The sequence below is a fragment of the Rhinatrema bivittatum genome, chromosome 15 (assembly GCF_901001135.1).
Source record: "Rhinatrema bivittatum chromosome 15, aRhiBiv1.1, whole genome shotgun sequence".
Lineage (NCBI taxonomy): Eukaryota > Metazoa > Chordata > Amphibia > Gymnophiona > Rhinatrematidae > Rhinatrema > Rhinatrema bivittatum.
The window spans coordinates 59,440,450-59,454,995 of NC_042629.1; the positions used below are offsets into that span (position 1 = coordinate 59,440,450).

The following is a 14,546-nucleotide window of genomic DNA, read 5'->3' on the forward strand; positions in this document are numbered from 1 at the left end:
CAGCAAAGTTTAAGAACATAAGAACATAAGGTATGTCATGCTGGATCAGACCAAGGAACAATCATGCCCAGCATCCTGTTTCCAACAGTGGCCAATCAAGTCACAAGTACCTGCAAGTAACCAAACATTAAACAGATCTCAAGCTACTATTCCTTATTTATTAATAGCAGTTTATGGATTTTATAAAGCCCCGGGAAGCGTCTAAGTCCTGGGGCTTTACTAAAGGGGCAGTCCAGGGGCAGGGCCAGAGGCCTCCGGCACAACGGCCATTTGCCGCTGTGTCGGAGGATCGCGTGCCGGCAGGCTGCTGGTGCGCGCAACCTGCCTCCAGGCAGGCGCAAAAGGTATAATAAAAATTGGGGGGGGGGGGGGGGGGGTTATAGGGCTAGAGGGGAAAGGTTAGGGGAAGGGGTGGGAAGGTTAGTTTAGGGGGAAGGGAACGGGGGAAGCCCGCATGCGTCGGCGTGCGCAAGGTGCACTAGTGTGCACGCCGACCCCCGATTTTATAACATGGGGACAATATTTTGCTATTGGTCATTAAATATAAATCTATGAGTCCTATGTACTAAGAATGTTTCCAAAAGATACAACATGGGCAAAATTGTATAGAGGTGTCTGTATTAGCTTTATAAAAAAAAAAGAGTCAGGAATTCTATTGGTATCACATGGCCTGAACTATTAGACCATTATTCTTTTTATATCTATACAAAATGTGAATGTTTAAAAAATAGTACAGACAGACATTTTCTTTAGCCAAAATGAATTGGATTTGGATTTAGTACATAATATATCCTCAATCTATCACTTTCCACTGCTACTGCTCCCGCTGCCTTCAGACTTGCCAATATCACAGCACTCCTCAGGAAACCCGTCACCGGACTGGAGCTGCCCTGCCAGCTATCAGCCCATCACCCTCCTCCCTTTTTCCTTCCAAACTGCCTGAATGCGCTGCCCGCCGCCCCTGTCTGGACTCCTCGCCATCCACCTCAGTCTGGTTCCCGCCCTCTGCATTCCATAGGCACAGCCCTTGCCAAAGTCTCTCCAATGACCTGTTTAAGCTAAAACTAAAGAATCCCTCTCTTGCTTTTTTGAAATCCAGACTAAAACCCCACCTTTTTGAGGCTGCTTTTAAATCTTAACCCCTAACTTAACCTCTGGCTATCCCCTTTACTGCCTTATTCATTTTTTTTTTTTTTTTTTTTACCATTTTCTTAATTAAAGAAATTCCCAAAGTCTCTTTCGTCCTGTAGGTTTCTCTTGTAAGTTGTACAGAGCAGGGACTGTATCTTATGTGTTTTTGTACAGCGCTGCAGATATCAAATAACGCTATAGAAATGATGTATAATAGTAGCAGTAATTTATGATTTGCTTGGCTACAAATTACTCACAGGCCTGGAAGCGACACGGGGACTTTATAAATTGCCTTCTACATACATTCCCAGAAATATCAATCTGGTGACCTGGATTATTTAGCGCAGTTCCAAAACCACCTAACAATGGAAGTTTAACTTAAAGACCCAACCGAGGTTTCCAATAAGCTGCATGGGGGACCCTTCTGCCTGTCCTGGTGCTGCGCTCCAGCCATTTCATAGTTTGAACTGCACAGGCTCATTAGGACCCGAGAGACCATGGGGCCCCCACGCCGTTCACGTCATGACAGACATGGAGTGGCACTAGGCAGGTTGAAGGGAGCTGGAAGGCCCCCATGCCAGTTAGTGGGAATATTGACAACCAACACTGCCAAAAAGATTTATAACAGCAAAAAACAGATACAGAAAATGTGAAATAGAGTTATTTTTGTGACATAATTCAAAATTAGCTAGCTGACCTGGACTGAAAATGACATCACCACGCTAAGCATAATGGGAAATGTAGTTCAGAAAGTTATTTATATCACTGGAGCCGAATCACCTTTCCCATACTACCAGTGATGTATTTTCTTTAAAAAAAAAAAATACAGTTGTTGGGAGTTGTTGATTTATTTATTTATTTAGTTCAATCATTTATAGGCTGCCATCTATTTAGGACCCTAAGCAGCCAGTTCCCTAGCCTCTAAAATGCTGCTGTTGGGTCCAGGGGTCTGAGCCCTAGTTCTGGTTTCCTAAGAAGCTACTGCTACTTCACCTTGGAAAGGGCGACATAGGGGAACTTGTCCATTTCCAATTGAGTCTCCTCTCCGGGTCTGCCATTTTGTTGCCCATTTAGGATCCGAGCTGCTGTCACTGTGGCCACGCTCATCCCTGCAACACACACACAGGCAGAGCATGGGCATGAAGAAAGACGCAAGATCCCCTGGCCCGTTCACAGGCCCCTTTAAACCATGACCCAGGGCACTTTGCAACCACCATGAAGACCATCACAACTAACCCCCTCCCATCCTCAACACCTGAAGGGCAGTAAAAGGTATTTGGTGGAAAATACAGAAGACTACTGGAAAGAGATGCATGGCATCTATTAGCAGTTAAGTGATGCAACCTGCCTAGAACGTCACGTGTTGCTGCGGCGGGTGGGGGGGGGGGGGGGGTCGAGACGAGCGTCCACAACCCCTTATACCATAAGGGGTTTAGCACATCCAACCCCCCCTCCCAAAACTAATAGCGCTCATCACATGTAAATACATGTTGATGAAGCTATTAGGTATCCACCCCAAATACAAAAAAAATAAATAAATATGTGCGCCCGATCTGCACATTTGCATGCTCACTTAACGCCAGCCCAGAGCAGGCGTTAATTTCTGAGCAGCCTCTGACTTAATATTGTGGAGATATTAAGTCGAAGAAACCAAAAGGTTAAAAAAAAAAAAAAAGTGCTGGTGGTCAGGTTTGGAGAAGGGACGCTCAATTAACGAGCGTCCGTTTCCCTAACCCGCTGACAGCCACCTCTCCCGGGCTGCCAAGGAGGAGCCAGGGGTGCACAATTGTCCCTAGCGCCTCCTATTAGCGCGACTCCTCGTTTAAATATTGGATCGCGTGCCCAGGAGAGGCGGCTGGACGTGCATCAGGAAAGCGGGCGCTCGGCAAGGAACACCCATTTTCCGTGTGATTTTATCGTCATCGGCCTGAAAACTACCACTTTTTCCCCCCGAGAGACTGTTTCTCCGTTTCAGCGTTCTATAAAAGATTTCTAATGTTTGCACAACAGCAAAGTGAATCATTATAAGACAATACAATAATGATAGACCCTTGCAATCCACCGATTTCCATCACAGACAAGTTTACATATTGTAAAATGTATAATTTGTAGAAGGCGGTAGCCAATTAAAAAAACATTCATATTGCCTCGATCTCCGAGACAGGATCCCTGTTACTTGTCGCCCAGCTCCCCTCCCCCCCCCCCTTCTCGACAACCACATCCACCTACCAACCTGGTCCCTTCTTGATACACCTTGTTGACGCACCCTTCTTGATATTTACCTTTCCCAAGGAAACTCCTTAAAGAGTTTGCAGCCTGGATGCCCTGCTATTTCTTACCCAAGCACGAGGTAAGTAAATGCAAGAAAAACTCTCCACCTTAGACAGACTTTTTTTTTCTTAAGACGATTGAATAATGATTGTATATGAAAGATGCGTGAATGGACAGCAGCCAGGGCTGAAGCCTTAATGACTGGCACTATTGCACACTACAGTTTCAAACCCATGCTAATTTAACCTCTTTTAAATGTCAAACTCTTCATTAATGGCGTGTGTAGCTTGCACTTCTGCCGTCTGTGTTGTACCTGCTCTGTGGTGGGGCAGTGTGTGTGTGTGTACAGAGGTGGGGGAAGGAGAGTGTTGCACTGTTAATGTCTTTGCTGCTACCTACTCTGTGGATAATGTTGGACTTCGGTTTTTCATTACTGGTAATGCAGCTAGGCTTGCCACCTCACCCCCCGAAAGTCCAAGCCAGTCCTGGCTCCGAATTAAATGTTCTCAGGGTTAGAAATGGGAAGGACAGAGCTACGATTCCATCATGCAATGGGGTAAAACCCGGGCTGGCACTACTGCCAGCAGCTCTGCAGATTTTGGGGAAAGCCCTGGAATCCAGGACAGTGGGGCCAGGTGATTCCAGTCTGATCCTCTCTCATCCACCGATGCCGTTCATACCATACCCCGCCCTGCCAGAGCAGGGAGTCAGCTTCACAGTTTCATTTCAACACACTTGGATCATCAACTCAGAAATTCAAGGAAGGTGGGAAGGATTTCACAATTGCTTGCTGAACTCAAACCTCATTTGTTGATTCTACCTTACGAAAGATTACACAAGAACAATCTGAGCACATTCCCTTTTTCTTTTTTTTGTCTTGAGTAAATACGATAGGCTTCCTAAACCATCCCCCAAAAGCCCAGGAGTGAGGTGAGAATTAAGGAAATTAAGGGAGATACAGCAAATCTTTGAATTACGCAGGAGAAGGTTTGGTATGTCCCGAAGCGAGGCTGACGGTACCACTGCGACGGAAGCGCGGCAGAACCAGCAGCGCTCGCGTCAGACGTGTAAGGGTCGTAACCAGGGGACGTGACGGAGAATCCTCACTGTCAGTGGCACGGAAAAGTGAAGCTCAGACGTGTGCAGGGCTCCACAAGCCAGAAAACAGGCCATGGCTCTTTGACAACACGGGGCCAGCAGCTCTGGGTGGGGAGGAAAAGGAATTTAGGAGAGAGGGCACCGATGCTGATGTAACCCCATAGAAGGAAATGGAAGGTGGAGTGGTTCCTGAGAGAATAAGGAGGCTGATATTCAGCACCACTTATCCAGCTAAGTGGTAACTGCTGACTATCTGGTTACGTTCAATGGATTAAGTTCTTAACCGGCTAAGTAGATACAAGATATCTAATGGGCGGGATTGGGAAGGAGCTACTTATCCATCTATTGTAGCCGGACAAGTGCCGATATATTCTGACTTATTCACAGGCCTAAACTTAGCCAGATATGAATTAAATGGCTAAGTGGTGATTTTTATGGAGATATTCGACAGCATAGCCATGCTGCCGAATATCTCTAGTAAGTTAAGCAAATAACTCTTATCCATTTCTGCCATAGCATTTTCGTGGGTCAGTGGTGAACTGGCAGTGCACGTACTCTACACATAGGTATCTGGCATTCCTAAGGTTAAAGACTCACCGTCTCCCAGGAATAGGATGATATTTTTGGCAACATTAGTGTTAAGATGATCTTGAAGGTACAGAGCATTTTCCAGTGTTTTCTGGGCCTGATCCCGCCAGTACTTGGGGTCCTTTTCCTGATCTGAAAAAAAGAAACCACAGGAAGATATTAACAGCTCATTAGATCACAATCCATGTTGCAATCCACTGATCTTCACGCCAGATCATAGAAATGATATACTGCCAGGTCATAGCGCATTTTACGGGACAGAGTTGGCAAAATGGGATTTTGAAAATCTCAAAAGGAAGAAATTTGTTGTCCCCCTTCTGCTGCCCTCCAACCCCCATCTAGCTCCCCCCTTTGCATTTCTTTTTTACCTTTTTTTCTCCAATTTGCAAATGTTAAGGTTTCAGCTTCCACATTACACCTGGTATAGACTGATTAAAAAATACAAACTGGAAGTGTTGCTTCATTTTACATTTGGTGCCAGAGCAGTGGCTGCAGAGGAAGGTCAGCCATTGCCAACTTAGCTAGCAATGAAATAAATATGAAATGAATGTGCCCCTTTAAGGCTGAAATTGCTATCTCAGAAGTCAAACCTTCTGTCTCATGCCTTATGATGTCATCAGAATCTGCCACAACAATTACAGCTGAATTACGGCTGGCCACTGTAAATTCTCCATAGAACAGTAGGAAGAATAGGAAAAGGTTTTCAGTTTCATGCTATAATTAACATTTTCTTTTAAAATTATAACATAATTTATTTAAGAATTAAGTCCTATTTCCAAGTGAGAGCATTGCAGAGGTTTGCTCCTTTCCTCCATTACTAAATGTGTGACTGACAGGGGAGGTAATACCAGGCTGGCCTCATATATAAAAAGAAGACTGGGCTTCAAAAAAAAAAAAAGAAACGGTGCACTGTGCTCCCAAGCCACCCAGATTCTGCCAGAAGACTTCTGGCCACCACTGCATTTTGGATTTGCGCCCCCAGCGCACTGTGGAATTTGCCGTTCCTGCTTCTTGCATTGGCAATCGGCACTGCCATAACCAAAATACACAAGACTGGCCTCTATGCTCCCTCTACAAAAATGGAGTGACTTGGCAGCTCGGTGTGTTTGTCGCATTAAAAGTTCTTTGCCTCGCCTGCTGGCAGTGGGATGGTGCCGGCTGGGCTGGTTCTGTAGTTCTCAGAAGGCTGGAGCGACATGAAGAGATGCGAGCTGAGAAGGAAATGGCAAGCATTCCCCAGGATCCAGAGTCCTACATCACTTAGAGCAATTGCATAACCGCTCAACAAATAAATAAACCTATAGCTGCCTGTGTATGTATTGGGCATGAGCCAGTCAGTTGTGTACTCACCTGGTTTCCAGCCTGAAAGGCCATATGGGAAATTTTCACTCTCATTGGCTTGGCTGCCTGTGTCACCATCACTAATCTGTGCTGAAGAGCCGGAATAAGTATTTGTTTTATTTATTTAAAGGGTTTTCTAAAATGGTTACAACAAATTAATTGAGCTCAGCGTAGGCTGTAAGCCCTCTGGGGATAGGGAAATAAAATAAATAAATAAATAAATAAGGAACTGGCTCGGCCTTTTTACACTCTTGCACTCAGGGGCTTGTCGTTTTCATTATCCCATTGGTTTACCTAAGAAAATCAAAACTGCAAGTCCCAGCATGCAATAAGTTAAAACCAAGCCTGGCTCAGCCTGTTCTTTCTAACATGGAGCCGGGTGGCAACCCTAAGACTGAAGAACTGGCATGAGTTGAAGTCAGATTTCACGATCCCTTTCCCCACCTCCTTTCTCCATGTTACCTCTCCCTAACCCCCAAGGAGGAAGGCGGTTTGAAGTGGAAAAATAAACCAGAGGGGTCGTAATGTCAGCCCACTTGAATTTCTAGAAATAAGAGTTAATACTTGCTGGCCCTTAATTCTACGAACTGTAAAGCCTGGGAAAGGCATTCTGCGCCCTGGCGGCTGGAGAGATGTAGACTGGGGCAGTGAATGTCCTTGTGATGGAGAAGCTGAGCCTATCACGTCAACTGTACAAAAGATTGTAAAATGGGCAGATTTAAACCGTCTTTATCTACCTTCGGTTTTAACCTATCAGGAGCTCCAGTTCTGCAGAATACTGTACACTGGAAGGTCCAAATCTCCAGTGCTGGACCCCAGTGACTTTATTATAGGCTGTTACACAAGTACAGATTCACTTCTGCCTTGGGTGGCTTTCCACAGAGCAGTTTTTAATCCTCGTTTCCTGAGTGGTCTCGAGCACCAGGTTCGGTAGCCCAGCAGCGGCGCTGCACGCTATCATGCAGGAGACCCAGCTTCAGGCGCTGAGCTCCCTGGGTCAGCCAGAATTGGGATGCAATTGGGAGTCTGGCCCAAAGCGCGTGGGCCTACAGTCTGGCGCCGGGTGGTACCACGCGCTTTGGGCCAGACTCCCTCACCCCCCCCTCCCGACCAGGGCTGTGAATGCTGCCTCTGCCTCATTCCCAGTCCCGGGTGACCCAGGGAGCCAGGGAATGGAAGCCGGGTCTTCTGCACGGTGGGGGGTGCAGCGCTGCGTCTGGGCTGCCAAACTGGCTCTAGAGGTGAGACCCTCGAAGGGAGGCGAAGGTTTAAAGCTGCAGCGATCCAGACCTTAAGGGTGCACGTCTATCAAAATGCACAAAACGCAGAGCATGAGGAGGCATCGCACCACAGCTCTGGAATACATTACCCCCTGATTTAAGGGTGGTGAATGAATATTTAGCGGTTTGGAACCTGTTACTAGTTAACTTGTTTAGTGAGGCTTTTAGATTATCACCTGACTTTATAGTCTCTGGTTATGGCTAATTCAGTTTGACTGCCAACTTTATCTTGATGAGCCCAGGCAATACAAGTGTCCTTTTCTAAGCTTTTTAATGGCTAGATTTTATAAATTGCATATACATTGTGATTTAGAGATACCATATATTTAGGGACCTTCATTTTCAGTGTTTTATAATAAAAAAAACAAGAGAAAAATCAGAGGGAAAAAAATTACTCATTTTTTCCACCGTTTGCCCCATTTTGTTGGTTATAATGACGCTGATATTCCTGGGAAAAATATGTATTTATTATGCTGTAACTCATCTAGACCTAGAGCACTGCTTGGGTCAAGCGAGAAACAGATTGCAATACATAGACACCTGACAGGTACTGACGATGCACAAACTTCCAACCTTTTCGGTTGGAAAGGAAACTGCAGAACTAGGGATCCTGAAATGAAACTCCAACATCAGGAAATATTTCTTCAGGGAGAAGGTGGTGGATGCCTGAATTGAAAAAACATGGCGTAACCTGCACGGAGGAGGTGGCGAAGATGAAAACAATAAATGAATTCAAAAGGGTATGGGACAAACATTGCAGATACCTAAAGGCTTGAGGTTGGAAATGAAGAAAGGGGATGGTGTAACATTTCTGCATGGGGGTAACCTGCACGGAGCGGCAGTTACTACCCTTAACAGAACACATGGGGGTAACCTGCACGGAGCAGCAGTTACTACCCTTAAAAGAACACATGGGGGTAACCTGCACGGAGCAGCAGTTACTACCCTTAACAGAAAAAATGGAGGTAACCTGCACGGAGCAGCAGTTACTACCCTTAACAGAGCACATGGGTGTAACCTGCACGGAGTGGCAGTTACTACCCTTAACAGGGCACATGGGGGTAATTTGCACAGAGAGGCAGTTACTACCCTTAACAGAACACATGGGGGTAACCTGCACAGAGAGGCAGTTACTACTCTTAACAGAAAAAATGGGGGTAACCTGCATGGAGCGGCAGTTACTACCCTTAACAGAACACATGGGGGTATCCTGCACGGAGCAGCAGTTACTACCCTTAACAGAAAAAATGGAGGTAACCTGCACGGAGCAGCAGTTACTACCCTTAACAGAAACATGGGAGTAACCTGCACAGTGACAGTTACTACCCTTAACAGAGCACATGGGAGTAACCTGCACGGAGAGAAGTTACAACCCTTAACAGAACACATGGGAGTAACCTGCACGGAGCACAATTACTACCATGAGCAAATTACTGGGCAGACTGGATGGACCATTTGGTCTTTATCTACCATCATTACTATATTACTATACTACATAAATAAATACACGAATGAAGCTGATGCTCGTTACCCAGGAAAGACTAGCGCTGGCTGTGATTACAGGATATGGAGCCATCCATTTCATTTATAGATTGCTAAAAGGATGATGAACCAAAGCATGGAGGTGGCGCACTGTAGCATAGCACCGAGGAGGACCTTCGCATGACCAAAAGCCGCATTGTTTGCCTACTACAGCTCTCATCTCTATCCAACTGCTCTGGTTTCTTATTGTAAGAGAGTACGTTATATATAAGAGAATATGATTAAAAAAGGAAATCTATGGGACAGGGAGCCAGACCGAAGTATTTCGGTTTGGGACCCATAATCTGGTTACTCATGGATGCGACCTCTTAATTGCACTGATTAGTTGAGGAAAGTCACTTGTTGCCTACATGACAGCTTTAAAGCTAAGCAACTTGACCGAACTGTGTGTGTGTGTGTGTGTATATATATATATATATATAATATATATATATATATATACACACACACACACATTCATACAGTATTTCTGTTCTAGGGGTGATGAGCAATAAGTAGGGACCTTCATTTCAGTTATTTTAATTTTTCTTGAATTTCAATGTTATAACCAACAAAGAAGATCAACGGAAAAAAATTACTTTTCTGCTGATTTTTCTCCTGTCTTATAACAAAGTCTTTTTTCCACTGATTTTGTTTTGGCTATGGCACTGAAATTCTCAGGATAAATAAAATAAAATCTGAAAGCAAAGGTCCCTGCCAATAGGTAAGATGGAACCTTCAACGGAAGTAAAGTATCTGATGGGGGTCATTTATGTTGCAACGGCTATTGGTTAAGAGGGCTTTGATTTTCAGGTTAAATTTTGGTTTATACGGAACCCTTTCTATTGTACATTTTAACTGTGCATCGGCTGTGACGCCTCTTGTTGTCACACCTTGCCAGGAGCACTGTAAAACTGATGGACCCAGAAAGCAACAAGGAAGACGATCTATCAAAGCCACGAGGGTAACAAAAAAGAGGATAGATCCAAGAGTCCTTAAAAATACTTTATTGTATTGACAAGTTTCTCAATAACATTGCATCTATCCTCTTTTTGTTACCCGCACTGTAAAATTGATCCAAGAGGTAAAAAAAAAAACCCCCAAAAGAAATAAACTCCTTTCCATGCCTCTAAACCTTTCACGTCTCATTCCAATATGACGCAGCAGCGTTTTGTGATTCCGCATGGATTTCATATGTATGCGTTTTACACTTATTTATCTGCAAGCGTTTGTATTCTGCAATTCATTACCATAAAACTGTTCGAACTGGATCACAACAATCCTAAAACTAGAATCTTACAAACAGTCATATACACTACAGTTATAGTGAAACAATCATATATAGTTATAATAAAACAATTATCATGTAGATCATATCATACGTAGATTTAATGTTTAGTAAGTTGTATAAGAAACTCCAACATCTGAATTATTTTGAGAAAATGCTCAGTTCATCTGGGTTTGCTCCTGAACAAAATAAAGAATTTAAATAAAAAACTAAATTAAGACCAAATGTCTTATTATCAACTGGTCTTGGAAATACAGGGAGATAAAGTGACACCCCCTCAAAGTCATGCAGAGAGTTAGTGACTGAGGCACTAGGAGAGGAAGAGGCTAAGTAATAAGGTGCACTAGGCTGAATGAACATGTTTGCTCCTATGTGTGTGTGTGTGCACATTTTTGTGCACTTAACTTTACCCATAATTTAGCACACCAAAAATGTGTTCACACATGAGAATAAACATGTGCGCACAAATTAACACCCCCTCCATGCAAACCCCATGCTAATCGAGACATTAGCTATTACTCCCTATTAATGCAGGGAGGGGCGTTAAAGTCATGAAGGTTTTCTTAACGCTGGAAATTGAACTCCTGGGTCAGAGGTGGAGTAAAGTTAACTCGCATTTCTGGAGCTAGGGTTAGGACTGTGATGCTGTGCCTGCATAGTCCTGCACCTGCAGCTCCTGGACCTGGGAGATCGGAGTCCAGGGACCCCTGCACCCGGGAACTCCAGGTCTAGGGACTACGCTGGCACAGCACCACAGGCTAAAACAAGCTCCAGAAATGTGAGTTAACTTTACTCCACCTCTGACCCAGGAGTTAAATTGCATTACCTAAAAACAAACAAAAAAAAATAACAGACTAAGCATTGCTTTGTGCATACAAAATGTGTTTTCTAAGCATAAACCATGTTGCAGGTGCACTACACATATTGGCGTGCACATTTTCAATTTAGCAAATATTTTTTAAACTCTCGATGCATTAGCACACAGATTACCGCAGGGGGTAGGCAACTCTGGCCCTGGAGGGCCACCAGCAGGCCAGGTTTTCAGGACATCCACAATGAATATGCATGAGATACATTTGGGTGTTATTTGATGTATCAGCTGTTTCAAAATATTTTTGCACAGTACTTCAGTCTCTTCCCTTTTCTGCGTTAGACTATTGTAATTCTCTTTTCACTGCTCTTATTGCTTACGTCACTCGCTGCTTACAAAATAACCCAGAACTCTGCTGCACATCTCTTATGTGACTATATCACCCCCGTCTTACAATCACTTAGGGCTGGATTTTCTAAGATTGCACTGGTTTGTGAATCGCGCGGTAAGGGGGGGGGGGGGGGGGCGGGCCTGCAAAAGCCAGCAGCAATTGCACCCACCGCAGTGTTATCGCTGCCGGCTTTCGCACCCAATAGCGCCACCGTGAAAGGTGATGCTATTGGGTGCGCTACTGGCGGCGATAAGGGGTCTTACCTTTTCGCCGCCAGTGAAGTTTCCGCGGCATCCGCCCCGACTCCTCCTCTTCTGGTCCCACCGCCGCCCCGACTCCGCCCCTATCTAGCTATCGCACATGAAAAGGGGCTTTTCGCGTGCCATTGGGATAGAAAATGACCCCCTTAATTGGTTACTTATCAACTATAGAGCTCAATATAAACTCTCTGTGAGAATCCACAACCCTCTGAATAATCTCTCTTCACCATGGATCACAGCCACATTAAAATTGTACACCCCATCCAGGACATTGAGATCCTCAAATCAAGCATTACTAGACATTCCCTCTGTGAAATTTGCTCATTTGGACAAGACCAGGGAACTTGCTTTCTCTACGGTCAGCACTATCTTATGGAGCTCACGCCCAACAGTGACAAAGACTATCTCAGACCCAAAGTCCTTCAAGAAAGCGCTACAAACGAACCTGTCTGAGAAAGCATACAGCTGATCCAATCAACTTGTCCTACACATAATGCTCATGGCTTCTTAAGATTTGACTTTTGTATTTTATCTGTGACTTTTGTGAATGTTTTAATTGTATCCCGCCCTGAACTGTGGAAGGCCAGATAACAAATAACTTAAAATAATTAAATAGATCGATAGATAGTACATGACTCCCCCAGGGTCCCACAAAGAGTCGGTGACTCAGGTGAGCCTTAAATTCATGCCCGAAGATGGTTGTTTTAATTAATCACAGGCTAGTGGTCTAATACTCTAAATCATTAGGCCACCCCCTTATTCGAAAGTTAGATGAAAAACTGAATTTAGTACGGTATATATCAAAATGTGTAAAAAGCCATACGAAAGGGAAACTGCATTATTTTAAAGTTACGAGGATCCTCGTATATGGAAAAGAAGTTAAATTATTTATGCAAAAACTTTAAATCAGTATTTATTTTGTATAAATAATTGAACTTTGTATTCCATATCAGTATTTTTTTTTGTGTATAATAAAATCTAATAGAGCTATACCACATGAGGTCAATGTGACATGATATTTGATATACTTCGTTATCTGTGGCGTTTATATAAGTTATTGATATATATTTAAGCCATGTTCTTTGTTCCCCTTATAATTTACTGCATTTTGCACTCTTTCTTTTCTCAGTGGCGCCAGTAGGCTGGGGGAAGACTTAGGTTACTTTCTTTTCTCCTGTTCTCCAGTTTGCTTGCTTTTGAGCAACTTGATGGAAGCAGTGAGCCCAGTCCTGGCACTAGGAAGGTCACGGAGGCTCAGGCTGGCCCTGGGAAGTCCTTCCTGCTGGGTTAGACCCGGGGGGGCTATGATGGGGCGACGAGCCCTGGCCAGCAGCGGGTGGGAAAACGTGATCCCTAGTAACTGATGGGGCACAGATAACCTCATAACTCTCTCAGCAGGGTTACAACCCTTGACTTGGGTGAAACTGGGGGTCACCCACAAAAGAAATAATGTGGTCTCTATGTGCCAGGTTTCTCCTCCCCCCACCTCTTCTTGCTCCGCAGCTTTAGATGAAAATGCCAACAGTTTTGCGACACGTACCTGGGAAGGCGAGAGACACTTTCACCATCAGAAGGAATAACAAACTCTTCATGGTCCTTTCTCCTGAGCTTAGGGTGCCTTCGCGACACTTCAGCAGTCTGCAGGCCAAATCAAACTAAGTCAATTCTATTGGTAAAGTCCGATTCTGGTTGTGACTTTGTTCAGAACAGAGGAAAGGGCAGTTCCCCAGTCAGCCACAACACATCAGGTACTGTAAGGGCTTCCTCCTAGCAGAGAGGTTTAAGGCACACCTGGGTGACACCTCCTACACAAGGCAGGGAGCCAGGCAGTCAGCCAGCCAAAGACAGAGACCTTTCTTCCGACGCTGAAAAATATCTTCCCACTTCATAACAACTCGTCATGTGTTACCAGGGCTCTCAGGGCAATGCAGAGATTTTAAGGGCTTTTGCTGGAGGTCAGCCGGGTCTGCTACAGGAAAAAAATGAATGCATTAAATAGAAACGTGGAAACTGAAGATGTGCAGGGATTCTAGAAAAATGCAGAGTGCATGGGACCACGTCACTGGAAGTCTTCAAATCCTGCACCTCCCAGCACCTTGGCACTCTCCCTGCCTCTCAGTCACCATTTCTTTCTGTGAACCCTGAGCAAGTCACTTTCTCTCCCTATGCTTCAGTCACCGTCCCTGTGCCTCAGTCCCTGACTCTCTGTATGACCCTGGGGGAGACACTTTATCCCCCTGTACCTCAGTCACTGACTCTCTGTGTGACCCTGGGGGAGACACTTTATCCCCCTGTACCTCAGTCACTGACTCTCTGTGTGACCCTGGGGGAGTCACTTTATCCCCCTGTACCTCAGTCACTGACTCTCTGTGTGACCCTGGGGGAGTCACTTTATCCCCCTGTGCCTCAGTCACTGACTCTCTGTGTGACCCTGGGGGAGTCACTTTATCCCCCTGTGCCTCAGTCACTGACTCTCTGTGTGACCCTGGGGGAGTCACTTTACCTCCCTGTACCTCAGTCACTGACTCTCTGTGTGACCCTGGGGGAGACACTTTATCCCCCTGTA

General features: G+C 44.9%; 1 protein-coding gene and 1 long non-coding RNA gene across 2 annotated transcripts in view; one reads left to right on the forward strand and one right to left on the reverse strand.

Annotated features, from left to right (window-relative positions):
- LOC115076623 (alkaline phosphatase, tissue-nonspecific isozyme-like) overlaps window positions 1-13,937 on the reverse strand; it is a 38,140-nt gene extending 24,203 nt beyond the window's left edge. The window contains exons 1-3 of the mRNA XM_029578274.1: window positions 13,521-13,937; window positions 5,098-5,220; window positions 2,125-2,240 (exon numbers count right to left, since the gene is read on the reverse strand). Coding sequence (XP_029434134.1) covers window positions 2,125-2,240; window positions 5,098-5,220; window positions 13,521-13,572 — 291 coding nt within the window. The 5' untranslated portion in view covers window positions 13,573-13,937. The remainder of the gene's footprint in view (window positions 1-2,124; window positions 2,241-5,097; window positions 5,221-13,520) is intronic.
- Window positions 3,408-14,546, forward strand: part of LOC115076625 — a 32,945-nt gene continuing 21,806 nt past the window's right edge. Inside the window, exon 1 of the long non-coding RNA XR_003852817.1 lies at window positions 3,408-3,481. This is a non-coding gene — a long non-coding RNA (uncharacterized LOC115076625). The remainder of the gene's footprint in view (window positions 3,482-14,546) is intronic.